At 39.4% G+C, this 16,639-nt stretch overlaps 1 protein-coding gene and 1 long non-coding RNA gene across 5 annotated transcripts in view; one reads left to right on the top strand and one right to left on the bottom strand.

Annotated features, from left to right (window-relative positions):
• Positions 1-7,649: 7,649 nt before the first annotated feature.
• On the top strand, positions 7,650-9,650 carry LOC119659866. The gene is made up of 2 exons (XR_005250380.1): positions 7,650-9,476; positions 9,533-9,650. It is a non-coding gene; the product is annotated as an uncharacterized LOC119659866 (long non-coding RNA).
• Positions 9,651-9,782: 132 nt separating this feature from the next.
• The window catches only part of LOC119659865 (zinc finger protein rotund-like), a 206,835-nt gene continuing 199,978 nt past the window's right edge, over positions 9,783-16,639 (bottom strand). For 3 of the 4 annotated variants that reach the window (XM_038068179.1, XM_038068177.1, XM_038068178.1), the window contains one exon: positions 9,783-15,803. In XM_038068179.1, coding sequence (XP_037924107.1) covers positions 15,493-15,803 — 311 coding nt within the window. In that variant the 3' untranslated portion in view covers positions 9,783-15,492. The remainder of the gene's footprint in view (positions 15,804-16,639) is intronic. The other variant, XR_005250379.1, reaches the window with a different exon arrangement.

Raw genomic sequence — 16,639 nt, 5'->3', positions numbered from 1 at the left:
TTGACAGATTTATGTCAAGGGCAGAGCCAATCGCGTTGGGTCCAGTTAAGAATTTGAAGAAGGTAGGGCTGCCATTGTTTAGAAGGCGGAAGCTGGAGCTGCCAATAATTTCCTCGAGGGAATTGCCAAAAATTTTTTCGAGGGAGCAAACTTTGGGGAGTTGATAGAGTGCCCAGTGAATTTAGCACGAACATTTTGTCTTATATCTAAGAATTTGGTTACTCTATTGAGTTGGGCAGTGAAAAGATCTTTATTAATGGATGGAGAGAAATAGGATTAGGATTGAGGATTATGGTTTCTGTAATGATTATGTCCATGTCTCAAGGGTATTTGATTTTGCGAAAGCAAATATCCTTGCTGAAAGTAATGGCGATTCCACCATACGCATCCATTCCGGACTTGCCTATTACGTTGTATCCGGAAATCCGGCTTTGGAGGAGTTTAAATTTAGCTTAAAAGTTACTTGAAGCGCTTTGATATCAATGTTATTATATGTATGCAGTTGGCATAGAATTCTAGAGACGATTTATTTTTTGGCAGACCTTGATTGTTTGTAGATTCGTACCGTTTGCAAGATTGATAAGTGCAAGTTATTCTTGGCTTCGTAAGCTGTTCGCTATCTGTTTTAAGATCTTAAGGATTTGCGATACCATTTTTTAAAAATTCGATGGCGATAAAGAAGGAAGGGCTTTTGAAGACTGGAGTATAGCCTGTGGCCTGGGAGGGACTATCGGTCCTACTCTGCCTCACCTTTTGTTTTTTGAGTAATTTTATTACCACCAATTGGGAAAAAAAGGTTTTAATGCCGCACTATCCTTGGTTGTCTGTTCTTCAGATGTTTCCCATCCGCAGGCCCGAGGAATTGGAAATAGGGGTCTGACAATTCGTCTGAGTTAAGGTCCTTCAGGATTTGGAGAAGGTTTTGCTGTCTGATCCTAGTTGAAATTCTAGTGAAAGACACACCGGACGCAGGAATGAGGTAAAGTCGAAATCATATGGTTTCTGGCAACACAGATGGTACGAGTTGTCAAAGGGTGGGTGGATGCGCAGAGTCATTCCCAAAATTGGCATGTGGGGAACCAAGTACCACATTAATCAACTCATCGCAGGACACAGTGATTACTACAAGCAGTACCTGCATCGCGTTGGGCTGGATGATTCATCGAAATGCGGATGCAGTAGAGTAGCTGAGGGCCGTCCAAGAACAGAGGAAGAGCGATGGCGTTTAGGTGCGCTTGACGGACTTTGCCTTACATGGGGGTTTATAGTGAACAATAAGATTCTTCATTCTTTCAAAAATTTATGAAACAATTGATGACCCGTATATGTTTGTTTTGGGGCAAACTTTTTGTCTTTAGTAAGAGAGTTTAAATTGGGTAAACAGTAAATTTTTGTCATAAATATACAAATCGTCACATGCACCCCCTTGTTCTCAATTGCATCAAGTCACCTGGACAAACTCATTACTTTATTGTTCAGTATGGGTGGAATTGTAACTCTTAGCAACATTATAAAATTTACCTTTGGTTTCTTCTTTCTTCTTCATATTTTGACTGATTTCTGTTCACTTTTGAACTATCTCTGGCAAATCGCCGTATTATAATATAAGCAATCAATTTCCTAAGGATTTATTCAGCTTTATGCTGAAAATAATAACAGAATAGATGATGATTATACGGACGAAGTTGTAGATTGTTATTTAGATTCATTTTCTCACCTACCAAATTCGATAAAATGCGCCAAAAAATATTTCCTATACATTCTTGATTCTTGAATTCTGAATTTACAGAAATGGGCTAGTTTCACTTGAAGGCCTTTCGTGGTACAAAGGCTGCTCCAATTCGTTCTCCTCAATAATGTAAGATTGCTCTTTCTGAAAATAATAAAATTATCTTCAATTGAGCGCTTGCCTACGACGTTTAGTTTTATTTTAATTCATAGAAAAAATCATATGGAATCATCAGAAATAAAAGATCGTTTCCTAAATTAAAGAGCAGACAATCATTTCTTTTATTCTGCTTATATTGATCTTTCGGAAATCAGATGCTCCCCACTTCAGTGTGTTATACAATTTTCTATTCATCATATTTTTTCCTATAGTATGAAAACAAATGAATCTTTTTCTTTGAAATAATTTGTAATAAAAAGTATGTTCACAGTGTTTAAGAAAGCCCTTTTTCTAGTCATCACTTGTCGTGATATTTCTTCTACGGAGATAGGAAGATAAACAAAGCAAACTAAATTTTGATAGCATCAATTCTGCTGTTGTAGGGTGATTTGGTAGCAAGTATCTTAAGTGAAAAGAAAAGAAAAAGATCTTCCTTTTTTGGCTACAATGCACTGCAATATTCCTAATTGTTCCTTAAATATTGAGAAAGAGAGCAACTGATTCTCGAAATACGGAATTTGTTTAAATAAAGCAATTTGTAGCCAGAAAAGATGATCCTTTTTTGTAGCAAGTTTAAGAAAAAGTTCGTAAGGACAAAAAAATTAATGAAAACATTCTCATTCACTTATTGTTTATTAAACCTAAAAAATGTACAATAGTTAACATAGATACTTACTATGTTTTTACAGGTATTACACATTTAAAGAAATTCATAAATATCCTATCTAAGAACTAATAATTCGTCAATATTTATTTAAATTTTCACATCCGTTTTATGCCTGGTTTCGAGCTTTCACTCGCTAAGACGCAATTTTCTTATTTTTTTTTAGATTCCAATATTTAACAAAAATATCTTAGAAAAAAGAATACAATTCGATTTAAAATCGTTGGAATAAAAACGAATTTCTTCATTTCATACTTTTTGGTTGGAATTTCCAAAAGGTCCTCGAATAAAATATAAAAGTTTAGCTAAAATTTCTTTTATGGATCTGTTTCTGGAATTGTAAGATAGTGTTGAATGTAGCATTGGAATGTAGGAAATAAATACATTTTCTGTTTGTTTGTTGGAACGAAAAATAATTCATAATTATTTCTCCTGAATTATGCACATCAACTGAACTTCAATAAGTATCTTTCAAATTTTTCTCTCATGATTGAAATTGAGTTTTAAGTTTATCTTAATCTACAGGAAATCGGAATATTTACATTACAATCGCTTAAATCTTTATCAATTCTTAAAGTTTCCTTTTTTACTTAGAATTTAGTTTTAAACTTTGAAGTTTTCTTGGATTAAAAGTTGCTTTAGTTGCATTTTATTTTATTTTATTTTATGTTTTCGTAATATTGTAAATACATATTTCAGTTATTATATCACAGCTTTCTTCTAAAATAGAGAATTTTACATTTTCGTTTGCTAAATAGAATGTATTGTAGTTGAAAGTTTTCGCTTTTACGTTCGGAACAGTATTTAAAATTAAGATTGTTTTATATGGCTATGTGAGGTTCGTACGTCTATTTGAGTTTTCTAGTGGTTCCTATGAGAAATAAGGTTCAATAGTGACCTATTTGGCGTGAAACCAACTTTTGGGGAACTGTTGAATTATTTTCATTCGCTAGAGAGGTGCTTTTATCGATATCAGCACAAAACCATGCACCAGGGAGGGATAATTTCGTCTTTCTTTACAGTGTACGTTGATATATCAATTTGTCCACAAAATTGCGTCGTAAAAATTCAAAATCCACTGAAATGCTCAAATCATCCTTTGGTTCCTTTTCTTAATAAGAAAAAAATATAAATCCTGACTTCCTTTTGTTTTGGATTGGAGGTTCTTGCCCAACCGAGCAGCAAAGATATAAAGTGGTTGGAGATACTGCAAAAGGCAGAGTATAAAGTACGGTTCGTAGTCGGAAATACGAAGGCCAAAGTGTTCTGCTCTGCGAAGCCCAACAATGAATTTCATCTAGTCCATGCCGCCAATGAGTTGTTGGAAGAGATGAAGATCGACGGCCTGACGAGGACTGACGGCCCACCTACGCAAGCAGACCATGCTGAAGGTAGCCCAGATAAATCTGCGACAATCGAAATGCGTCTCGGCTAAACCGCAGGCCTCCTTCTGGCAGGAAGACGTCGATATCGCACTAATACAGCAACCCTGGTCCGAACGAGGCCGAGAACGCCTTACATGCCTCAAGATGGAACAACACCACAGGAAGAAATTAAAAAAACCAAAAAATGACTGACGGTTTCGTCCAGGGCAGAGGCAACTCATCAGACGCGGCTTCACCTCTGCCCTAGGAGCAGCGTGAGCGAAAATACCCTGGACGAAACCGTCTTTTTTTGGTTTTTTTAATTTTTAATGCTTGGAGTGCTATGCTCCAAACTAGGGACCCATGGACTATAAAACGAGGGAGTAAGTTGCTCCTGATTTAGTCCGGTCCTCCATCATGTGGATGTGGATTTAGGATCCCGCATATCCTAAACAACTACCACAGGAAGAATTATGACATCTGACGTTCACCATCGCGTCAAGGAAACCAAACCAAACAAGGGCAGCACAAACTTTCAATTTCCTCACCTTTGTTAAGTTGCGAGAGATAATCGTTGATATAACGCTACTAACTGACAACGGAACTTCCAGGGTAAAAAACTGGAGAGTGTTTGGGCAAGGATTGTTTTCGGTTCACAACTGGGTACTTTTACGATCTGAATCTCTCTATAGAGGTTCCTTACCTTTGCAGAGATTCTAGGAGGAGTGACAAGAAGAAGTTTGATCAGATTGTCAAAACCAAATTTACCGGTCCCCCTAATGGTAAAATCTGCACGACAGACGAACTAGAATCAATGGTAGGGCCTGAATGGCATTTGGGGTATTGTGCCAGGCAAAATACAGCAAGAAAACGTTGTCCCCTTGTTGGAACGAAGACGATGTCCAACCTCAAGGAGCTGGCTAGGAAGGTTTCCAATATCTGCTACAGGCAAGAATACCAGCAACTATACAAGGACTGACTCAGTAGGATTCTGGCCAAAGAACATAGGGACTTATCTTTACGTAAAAAATCGGAGGGCTCCTGGACGAAATCTGCTGAGGAGACTCTGAAGCTGCTGATCTAGGCAACAAGGCCAACAAGGGAGACTATGAGCCAGAATCTCTCTTGGAAGTTGTGCGGCCCCAGTTGTTTGTAAATATTAAATTAGTAATCATCGAGGAGAAAATGAGCTGAGCTATAAACAGCTTCTCCCCATATAAGTCATATAGGAGTCCATCCTTGCTTTAGAAGTCGCTGGACGATTTTTTTAGAAAGACTCTGGAGCGACAAACGAGCTGGACTGGAGGCAGAATCCCGCTTGGAGGATATGCAGCATCATCCGCTAGAGACTAGCGAGGATAAAATCAGCTGGGCTGCAGATAATTTCTCCGCATTTAAATCTTAGTCATGCTCTAGAAATAGCAAGAAAAGCTCATACTATAAGTTTATCATTCATACTGAAATTGGGCAGGCGCTGCCATGATTCCGCCAAAGAAAATCAGCTTCGCTTCTTTCGGATTGAAAACACTCGAACGCATCCTGGACACCCAATTAACGACGATCACGGAGAGATTGCTCTTGTCCGAATCACAGCATGACTTTCTCAAAGGCAAATTCACAAACATCGCTCTACAGCAGGTAATTAGTGCTGTTGAGTGGTCATTACAGTACGAGCATCATACCTTACGGGGCTTCCTGTGACATAGACGGAGCAGCTATCAACGTGTGTACCAAGGACACCAGGGAGCCCCGAACCAGAATAGGCTTGAGAAGATGTCTTACGCAATGGATCTCTCCGCGTTCTGGTTGATAGTGATAGATGGAATTCAACGAATATTGCACAGGACCGGGGTGAAGGGGCGTATGGGGAAGACTTGGTGATATTAGTGTCAACGATGTTTTCCACTCAATGGAAAATTTTCCATAGAGACGTCTTTGATGGTCTAGATATGTAATTCGTGCTGAGGTGGACTGATTTGCCAAGATTGGTCTAAACATCGAAATTGATGGGAAACGACCGAAACACGGGCCGAAGCAAAGATGGCCTGATACGCTGGATGGTGATTTGAAAGATTCACAACTCCATCCAGATTAGGTTTTTGACCGAGCAAAGGGACGAAACCGATCAAGACGATCCAATCCCGCTTCTGAATGGGACTAGGGCTGAAAGAGACGCAGATGTTTCTCACTGCTAGCGAGATTATAGATGGCATGTTGGAAAAGGTATGCAAGATGTGGGTTCGGCATAAATCCATCCAAAAGGAAGTTGATGTCATTAGCCACCAAGAGAAGATGCGCGGCTAAATGGACAAAGACTGGCGTTTTTCTCCGGGGGGCGTGATCCCGGATCTTTAGTTAAATAGCAGATTAAGCTGAGGTGAAAATTTCGAGGTTCTTTATAGTCAGTGGATATTTATGAATCTCTATTTTCAGAGTACGAGAATGACTTCAATCAGTACAAAATCGGCCGAGTTCAACACGTTATAATATTGAACTAAGGGTCTTCATAGTCTTCTATGCCTGCAAAAAAACTTTCATGAGGAAATAGAATCTTCGGCAAAGGACAGTTTTTTTGGACGTCCACAAGTTTCATGGGATCCAAAGACCCACATGTGTAAGGGCTATTAGGATTCTGGATTTCTGCCCGGCGAATGTCTTTAATGTACTCTTACACCTCTTCCTCCTATCAGGTTTCAAATGCTGGGTAGCAAGGCCCCACGAACATAGCGGTATCGTAGACGATTCTGGGAATTTTCAATAGACTCCACTACATGCAGCCCGAGCTTCAAGAGGAATTTTATGGTACACTTTCCAACCAGCGCAGAGTGGAAGACCGGCGCTGTGTTGTAGGATCACGACACAGCATTCTTTACCCAAGGGTCAATTATGGTTTGTTGAGTCTGGGCGGAACTTGGTTATGAGTAGTGTGGTCGAGTCGTACGGACTTCAAGGATATCCCGGTGTATCACAACCTAGCTACTGACGGTACTCAAACCCTGGGTGGGCGCAATTGTGCTCCTATGGCGACTGTCGAGGGTGGAACCTACCTGCACTATCTGACAACCATTGATTTCAGATGGTGAAGTACCAATTGAGAGAATCTGGCTTTCCTACAACCCGATCACGAGAGCTTTTGGACCAGACGCAAATGCGTACAGAATGTGCAAATGCGTACAGATTCAATAATACGCATTGTCGGAGCGAGAGGCCCGAAGTTATTACCTCTGTAATTACCTAACAATAACTAGAGCTCAGAGAGATATCTGTTGTAAGGTGGGGGAGCTGCTACCCCCTAGCCCCTACCTGCTACCCATTCTCACTGCAGTCACGGTTGTAGGGATTTGTGTCATCAAAAAGACGCATAGCAACGCTAAGCGACGCTAGCGACGGCCACTTATAACTACTCTACCTTGCTTCTACCTTATGGCCTACTGGACCAATTGGAAAGAAATTAACCTCCTTATAGGTAAAAAACGAAGACGACTAACAGTTTCGTCCAGTGCAAAGGCATCCCAACGGACGTTGCCTCACCCCTACTCTGCGAGCAGCATGACTGAAGCAGTTTGCAGGCGCTGAATGCCTCTTTTTCTAATTTGCAAAACACAACGTGAGGGCAAATTATAAAAAGAAGCGTTAACAGCTGCGCACAGTTTCAGTGACACTGTTCTCATGCAAAACACAATGTGAGTGCGAATTATAAATAGGAGCCCTTAATACCTGCGAACAACTTCGGTCATGCTGCTCCCAAGTCAGGGGTGAGGCAGCGTCTAATAAGTTGCCTCTGCCCTGGACGAAACCGTTTGCCGTCTTTATCATGCACTTTTCTGACATTGCGCTAAACCCAAAAAGAGGGATCCTTGGACCACAAAAGTGGAAGCTAGCTGATCTCCATTGGATTCGGCCTGGTATCAAGTGGTTGAGAAAAATTAGTTTTTGTTGACAGTAATTGAAAATCATGAGGGTCGAAACCAAACCATTCGCATTGATTATCTCGGATATGTTCTTGGTTTCAGAGTAGGCAACGTCCGAAAAGATATAGTAAAAGAGTCTGATTGCAAATCGAAAAGCCTCTGAAAACGGCTAAATAGCTCTGCTAAGGTAATGTCGAGGTATATTGAAATATTTGGAAACTTTTATTTATTTTTAGATCAGTATATCAGAAACGAAAGAAGAACGAAGAAAGGCATTTTAGTGAGTTTTTATTGAAGGGCGCGTAGTTCTCTACGAATGGAAAAGTTGGTGGTAGGAAGAAAAAGTCGTTCACCATTTCCCTTTCACTGATCTATGCATGCCATACTCATACCAATGATTACCAGGCCTATCTAAGTCCTTTGTCGTTTTGGATATCTGGAAGGACGCGCAATTTTGCGTCAGTTAGTCAGCTCGAGATTCCCATAAGGAATACAACTACAAATTACCGGACTGGAAACGAAAATCTTGCTATTCGAAGTATCACGCAGTTTATTGTGGTACCAAATCAAACCTTCTATCAATCATCAATTGAGCCTTTTACGACTTGACGCACGTTTACGTTCATTGGAAAAAAGTACAAGAGAAAAGGAAATGATTTTCCCACAAATTGAGTGATTCAGTGAGCGAGGTAAGAATCTAAGCTAATTGGATAAAATGGATAACAATTTTTGACTAATAAAAGAGATGACTGGCAAATCTAGCAGAATAGATAAGCGCTCTATATGTGACTGTCAAGGGCTTGATATGAAATGCAAGTTAAAAGTATAGGAACTGCGCATCAAAAAAAAATTCCTTGATGATAGAGAAACATGCGATAAAATTAGCAACTTTGAAGCTTCACCTTTTATTACTGCCATAATTAACAATAAAAGCAATAAATTATCTGGCTCAGATGAGCTGAATCATGAGGTATGAAGGACGATTGTTGTGTAACCCAAAGGACCCTCTAGTTGTAATACTATGTATCTAATGATTTATTGAAATTGGATAGGAATATCCCTTAACTGTTCGGGGGTCGAAATTAAATGAAGGGAAATAAACAAATCGCACTTCATGAAGTCATCGAAAATTTGGTTCTTTGATTTACATTTGCGAGTTGTGGGGGCGTTATCATTATTTGTCGTTCAAAAGATAAATACTGCAGTATCGAGATATAAATTCAAGTTTAAATTTGGGCCCATTTACCTCTAATTAATGCATGTACTTTGTTTTGTAATTACCTACATAATTAACACTTGAAAAGCGACGGAATTATTATGAAATTTGGTTCCAACTTGGAGTGATTTAAACATAAAATTGTAAACCAGAAGACAATGAATAATTCAATTTTAAAATCACTCAAATCACAAGAAAACATTCCAATCAATACCCGAAAAAGTAGCACCTTGCCTCTTCAGAAAAAACACGAATAATACAATATTATTGTTTTTTCATCTATCACATAGCCATATAAAATTGAATTTCTTGTCACTTTTTTTTTCGAGTCAAATATTATCCTTAATTGTGCCATTTTCAAAATCTTTTCTCAAAGTGTTGTTTCTATTTAAAATAATACTTTTCAACTTCCTTAAACAAATAATTGGACGGTGTATGTATTGAAAATGTATACAATTTACTAAATGGTTTAATTATTCCATGAAATAGGTAAACCTATTGCCTGTATTGTTCATATGTCTGCAACTTCATCTCTACTGCATGATAACAAAGAGGATGGAGAGCATAATTTATAAGCAGGCGTAAAGTAAAAATGATGTTAAATCTATATTATGAGAGTTACAATTAACTTCCTTTTCACGGTAGTAAACTATGGGTAGTCTGAAACATTTTGCAGGGGAGGGGAGTGAAATTGCTAAAAAATTAAAGGAGAAGGAGTTTGTACTACTTTTGTGACCTTGGGAAAGATATGTTCCTGCAGCAGTTAAAATACTAGTAGGACTAGGACGTCGCAGAACTGAAATCTATATGCTTCCAGAAAAAGGCTTTTTTCTAGTAATTAGGTAGCGAAGCAGAAAGTGGAATGCATTAGACAGCTATATCATATATATGATAATGGATGAAACTAAAGAACACGGGTGACCATAGATTACTTGTTTGACCTTCCGTCCAGCAGAGAAAGCAAAAGTTCGTGTTGCTTCCCAAACCCAACCAGCCACCAGGAGACCGAGCATTACGTCACCCGATCTGCCTGCTGCGATGGAGCCAGTCATCTAGAATAGATTCCTACCCAGCCTCGAAAACAGCAATGGCTTGTTGGATCGCCAGTTTGGTTACCAGCGCCCCCACTTTACAGTAGATGCAATAAGCATGGTCGTGAACCTGGCAAAAGGTGCACTAGTTTCTGGAAGCTAATGTGCAGTGTCGGCATTGGATGTGAAAAGTGCATTTAACCCAACCAACTGGAATAGTTTTAAAGGGGTGTTAATTAAAATTGGCGTTCCCGGAAATTTAGGGAATCTGGTTCCTTCAAAATTGCCTCTCTGATACGAGACGAATGAGATCCCCAAAAAGCACAGGGTCACAGCGGGGGTATCAAATACCTGGTGGTCATAACTGACGACATACTGAGCTTTAGGGAACACCTAGAATTTGCATCCCAAAAGGCAGCCAGTGCCAGCGCTGCACTTGCAAAATGTTGTCGAATATTGACGGGCCGAAACACTGTTCGAGGTTGCTTCTAGCCGTACTGACGCGATTCATCCTGCTTTACTTGTCACATGCACTTGCAAACTCTCAAAGACGAAAGAAGGTGAATTCGGTTTACTGACTGATGATATTGAGAGTTGGCAGTGCTTTTAGAACCACATCAGATGAGGTAGTGGTGGAGAGGTGGTGGCGGGCTGGTGCTCTACCATACAAGCATGAAGGGGCACACAGAACGTAGGACTGCGGCAAAGTCAAAATCGAATGATCTCTGGTAATGCAGATGGGATGAGTCTACGAAAGGTCGGTGGACGAATAGGCTAATCATCAACATTAGGCTGTGACTTGGACGGAAACATGGAGAGACCAACTACCACATTGCACAGTTTCTCACCGAACACGGTGGTTGCTGTAGGCAGTATCTGCACTGCTTTAGGTTGGAGAACTTAGTCGTGAAGGAAAAGCAACTTACGGTTTCGTCCGCAATGGTAAAACAAAGCAAACGTTGCCGAAGGAGAAAATAAGGAGCAAAGCCGAAACGTGCAGAAGGATGAATGCTGTAAGGTAAACCCACCCCGCGAAGTAATACCTAAGTGGTGGTCTCGCGGGGCTGGAGCGGACGTGTCTTTCTATGATTTTTCACCTCCGTATGGGTACAAAGAAAAATATACCCCTGGTTGGGCATAAGCAATCTGTCATGTACAACACTTCTAGATACGTCCGTGACAGCTGCCATTAATGAGCAAAACTATGAAAGGGGCCAATGGCATTGTCATTCACAGTTGTTTCCCTGAATCAGTTACTCAAGGTAAATACATCTCTCTATCTATCTCGATGGTTCGTCGTAGAAAGAAAACTACTTGCGATAGACAGTTTTGCAGTTCTTTTTGAACAATTTGCTCCAGGAAAACTATAATAAAATAGATGGTATGGATTTGAAGGTAGTTTTGGATACTACCGGAAAGTGAATACGGAAAGCGTATTGTGGGAAGCTGCTAGAAGAAATTAGGCATATGATTTTATGTAATTGTTCTTCAAGACAAACCACGGGTATTTAGGTGCGGCGAAAAATATTAGAGCGCCGAAGTAAGTCAGAAGTAACAACAATACTGGCTGTATTTCTTAATGCTAAAATTGGCTGTGATTCATAAGGAGTTTATTCATTCAAGAGACGCTATATGGATGTTCATGAAAGATTGTGAAAAACGTCTTTCTGGAATCCTGACCGTATACTCGGTTATGACAATGCTTCTAGCAGAATTGGAAAATTAAAACCGTCTCTAGAGGATGCTATTTTGACTGCATTAAAGTCTCTTAAACCGACATGACAACCGTTTCCGTCAAGACCCTCCAGGGTGTTAGAAAAAAAATTACTACTTCTATTGCTTGGGGAACAGACACTGTATTGCAAGATACCTTACTGGAGCCTCTTTTGTATATTGTCATGACAATGCTTTTCATTAAGAAGGAAATTCCCACAGTTGATTAAGCCAAAACATGACATTGGCTTTTGTTGCAAAGAATTCAGTGAAGATCGAAATATAGGCTACTGAATTAATCAGCAAAGTAAAGGCATAACTGGGCAAGGTCAGGCTACATTTGATAATCTTGCTTAATTATTACAGGAATAATAAAGTAATCTAATATCAGAGTTGGGAACTAGGGCATCAGAATTGGTTAAGATGGTTTTAGAGCGGGGCAATCCAGAATTGATGCAATTAAAGCCCGTGGATGATTTTGAAGCACTGGTTGTCGCACGCACGGTTGAACAAATTCAACATACACTGGGACTGGTGATGCGATAAGTCCACAGATGGGTGGCTTAACATTGTCTCAGTAGTTCTGGAGAAAACAGAAGTAGTCGTACTGACCAAGGATTAGGTTCCTAAAGTCCCTCGCTTTACAGCCTAATAAAGCCAAGGTGGGACGTTATACCCCAGACATTCTTAAGACGGAACCAGGGAGATGGATATGAGAGACATCAGGGTAGCATCTGAACCGCGTGGCATTGAATAGACCTGGCCTGATATATTGTGTCAAACGATATTAAGATATGTAGAGAACAAATTGAGATATATATGTAGGTGGACCGAAGATATTCTTTATGTGATCACTCCATGCACATCTAGTGATATTGGACAAATCGGCAGATCCGAAGGCCTACGTATGTTTGAACCACACTGGAAGTTTAGACGGGCGATCACCCAATGCGTTGCACGTCGTGATACTACATATATACATTCGAAACACTTAGTCGTCCCACGAATTAATGTTTGATCAAGGAAGGAAAAAGGAGGAGTTCAAATTCAGCATTAATATCTATCTTCATAGGCCATATTTCTAAAATAGCAATTCCTATTTGAGGTAATAAATTATGCATCACTAACGCCTCCCATGGTTCTAAGTACCGGCCGACTACAGGATTGCTGAAGATGAATAATAGTCATTCATCAACTGGAAGTATTGTTCGCCATCGATTAACAGTTGTTGGTCTTGTGGTTATTGTGTCCTTTTATAAATTCTCTACAAAGCTGCATTGAGACCACCTCATTTCGAGACTATAACTATACGCTAGTCTCGGGAAGTCGTGGGGCGAGCTGAAGGGCATTTCAGGTAACCGCGAACGATGGCACGTAGGTTGACGCGCTATACCCCACCAAGGGGTGAATGGCAACCACATAGGTAGTAGAGTTTAAACGAGGCCGTACTAAGACAAATTTCGCAATGATTGATCAAATAAGCTAGCAATGGTGAAAAAAGTGTAGAAAATGATATGGGGTAACCATTGACAGAAAGTGTGTGAGCTAATAACCTTGTGAGGATGAAATGAAGATTTTAAAAAGTGTTGTAAATCGCATGAATGTCACTGTTCACTCTTTTGTCGTGTATAGGGCATTGACACCGTCTGTATGTTTCAGTTTCGTTATCATCCTACAGCAGCCTAACAGCACGAAGACAAACACCGATATCCTTGACGATCAGGATTTGAACTCAGTGTAACAAGATCGGAGAGCTCAACTATCCCCTCTGCGGCATCCGTAAATCGCATAGTGTTTAAAAATTTAAACGGAAAGCTATTGCTCATAATGAAACAAAAATAGTGTTATGAGAATGCGTAAATCAACTATTTAGCGACGGCTTGATATCTTTCGTTTTATAAATGGACAGACGGACCCCTACCCTTGTCTTAAATGTAACACCAGTTTTCAATTTAAATCGTTCGGGTAAACAGCACGCGTTTTTTTTCTAAGTTGGCAGCATTGTGACAGGTATCTGCGACAAATTTACGTTTGGTTTTGTACGACGCCTAAAGTGCATTCGGCGATATTTGCAATGTATAATTACTATACGAGTATATTGAGCAAAGAAGTTGCATTAAATTTCCTCTCCGGGATGAAATTTCGGGTGCAGAAACGTTCAGAATGATACAGAAAGCCTTCGCGGACCAGTGAACTATGCTTTGTTGGAAAAGAATATTAATAAGTAGTATAAACATATCAAAAAAGGCTGTGAAAGTGTTGAAGACGAAGAGAATTATGGACGACTATCAACCTCTACCGAGGAACAACATGTCAAGAAAATTGAGGAATTTATGCGAATTCTATCGTCGAATGACTGCTAGAGAGCTTGCTAATACTGCTGGTATTTTGAAAGGATCTGACAATAACATTTTGAAAGGATCTGACAATAACATTTTGAAAGATATTTTAGGTCTGAAACGTGGTCTTGATTAGTGCAAAAACCAACTCAGTTTCTTTGAAAAAGAGCACTCATTCTTCGTGGCTTTTTCGACAAAAATTCGATGCATATCATGATAGGTCCGCCATATTCGCCTGGTTTAGTACCGTGTGCCTTCTGGAAACTAAAACAAATAAATAAAAACTGGTCTTACTTTTTGGACACAGTAGTATGTTTAGGACTAGCACCCAAGACTCTTCGTTCATCAAACAGGAAACAAATTGATGTACATTGTGCCTTCCTTTTCTTCCCGATTAGACAATAAGGCATCCACACGCTCCTGTCTATAATCGTTATTGACAGTTTCTTAGTAATGAGGCTGTGTTTCCTTTCCTTTAATGAACATATGAAATAGTGAACGATAGCAGACTTAAATTCGGTGAGGTTATTTATGCAGTTTGAACGGCTTACATACTTTCTGCTTACGGAGCTTTTATACAGGGAGTAGTATAACAACTGACAACAACATAAACTCTAACCGGAAAAATAAAATTTGCCAAACTTGTTTAACTCAGTTTCAGCCTGCTATACACGATCAGACCGGCCTGTCAGTTACGCCTGTATCCGCAGATAACTGACTGAGGAAAAAATCTCAAAATTGCCAGAATTTTCAAAAACCCGTAATCAAAAAAGAGCCAATCGATAGGATATCATTTAGATAGGTCGTGCATTATTTTGCTGGGATTTAATAATATTATATCAAATCCTGCAAGTCCGAGGGTGCACGTGTAGAAAGGTTATTTGTAAGTTTTCATAATACATGGAAGTGTTTGCGAGGTATAAGCCTAGATATATATAAATCAAATAAAACATCCAAACATCAAAACTGCAAATCAATCCATCGACTGAATAAAAAAGGACTTTTCGTCGATGTTTAGTGCTTTTGAGTTTGAAGAAACCGAAAATATAAATATTTAGTAGAAATTTCAGTTCCTTTAAAAATTAACCTATTTTGGTGCTGAGATCGTTTACCTTGTCCTCATCCGTACGTTTCGAAATAGGACATCATATTCTTCTAGTCTTATTCGTAAAAGAAATAATTCTTCGCATGCTTAACATCATTTTCACATTTCGAGCCTCTCTGCAACGAAAACAATCGATAACGAAACGATAATGAGCTATTATTTGTTTAAAACGTACAACTAAAAACATGGTTACTCTATAGAATATCAATCTATAGTTGATCACACTATTTTTCAAGGGAGTGACAACCCTTAAAAGTATAGTTATCCTTTATCTTTCCCGGCGCCTACGCTCACGCCGAGTAAATGTTCACCAGCCATTAAACCGGCAGGTTGGTGGGCGTAATTACGAATTTGATGTAATGAAATTAATTGATTGGGAAAGGAATTGGCGGTGTTTTGATTGACATTCTTGTTCTGGAAGCTAATGGTATCATACAGGTAGGGGCGTTGCGTCATTGGATGATGTCCTAGCGAATTCAAATGAGGTGTCATTGAATTTATCGGTGTAAATGCTGAACTACTGGTCGTTTTTGTTAGGCTACCAGTGTCATACGGTCCAATTGGTGTAGAGGCTGAAAAAGATAAAAGATTAGTGTCAGAATCATAAATTATAAGTAAACCTTTATGTTATTGGGTCATAAGTACATAATAACGCTCCAGTTTCCTAAGGCGTTAGTGGTGGAGTTACCTTGTTTGGGGGGTTCATAGAATAGACACTGCTACATCTAGTGGGTAAATATACTTTTATTAAAGCAACACCCCCAAAAAGTTCAAGCAAATTGGAACTCAACCAAAGCAGAACTGCGAAGAAAACTTAGGTTAACACTGTAAAGATGCCGGAAAAATTGGAGACAATTAGAAAAACACAAATCTTTCACACTAAGTCGGGCGATCCCCAAAAAATATTGAAGATAGTAGAATGAATTCATTATGAAGAATGGTTCATTTCCAGCAAAGATAAGGAATGATCAAATAAGGCAATATCTGAAAAGCAGCCTTCATAGCTTGTGGGATGGACATAAGTGCTAAATTCTGAAGAATGGAGTTCATTTTGAGTAGTCCTGCGTAATTTTCCTTGCAAAACAAATACGAAAGGATTAATAGCAATAGTTGACGATTGTTTTGCTACAGCAAGAAAATAAGCTGTAGACATTCCCTTGTTCATTTGGACGCAGTAAGTGGATAGAAAAAATACAATGGTCTCCACAGAGATATCTGATACTTAAGAAAGAATCTCTGGCAACAGCTCGGAAGAATTTTCACATCATCGCCTATACGAAGTCTGATCCAAAAGCAATGATAATCAGTTATTTCTCGTTCCTATAAAAAGGTACTCAGAGGTGGCGTGCAGGTAGACGGGGCAGCAGGCTTGCCGGCTGAGTTAATAGCAAGTGGTCAAGGAGATCTT

This window comes from Hermetia illucens, chromosome 6 (assembly GCF_905115235.1).
Source record: "Hermetia illucens chromosome 6, iHerIll2.2.curated.20191125, whole genome shotgun sequence".
Classification (NCBI taxonomy): domain Eukaryota; kingdom Metazoa; phylum Arthropoda; class Insecta; order Diptera; family Stratiomyidae; genus Hermetia; species Hermetia illucens.
The sequence above is the reverse complement of the archived record's forward strand: the minus strand, read 5'-3'. Positions and strand labels throughout refer to the sequence as shown.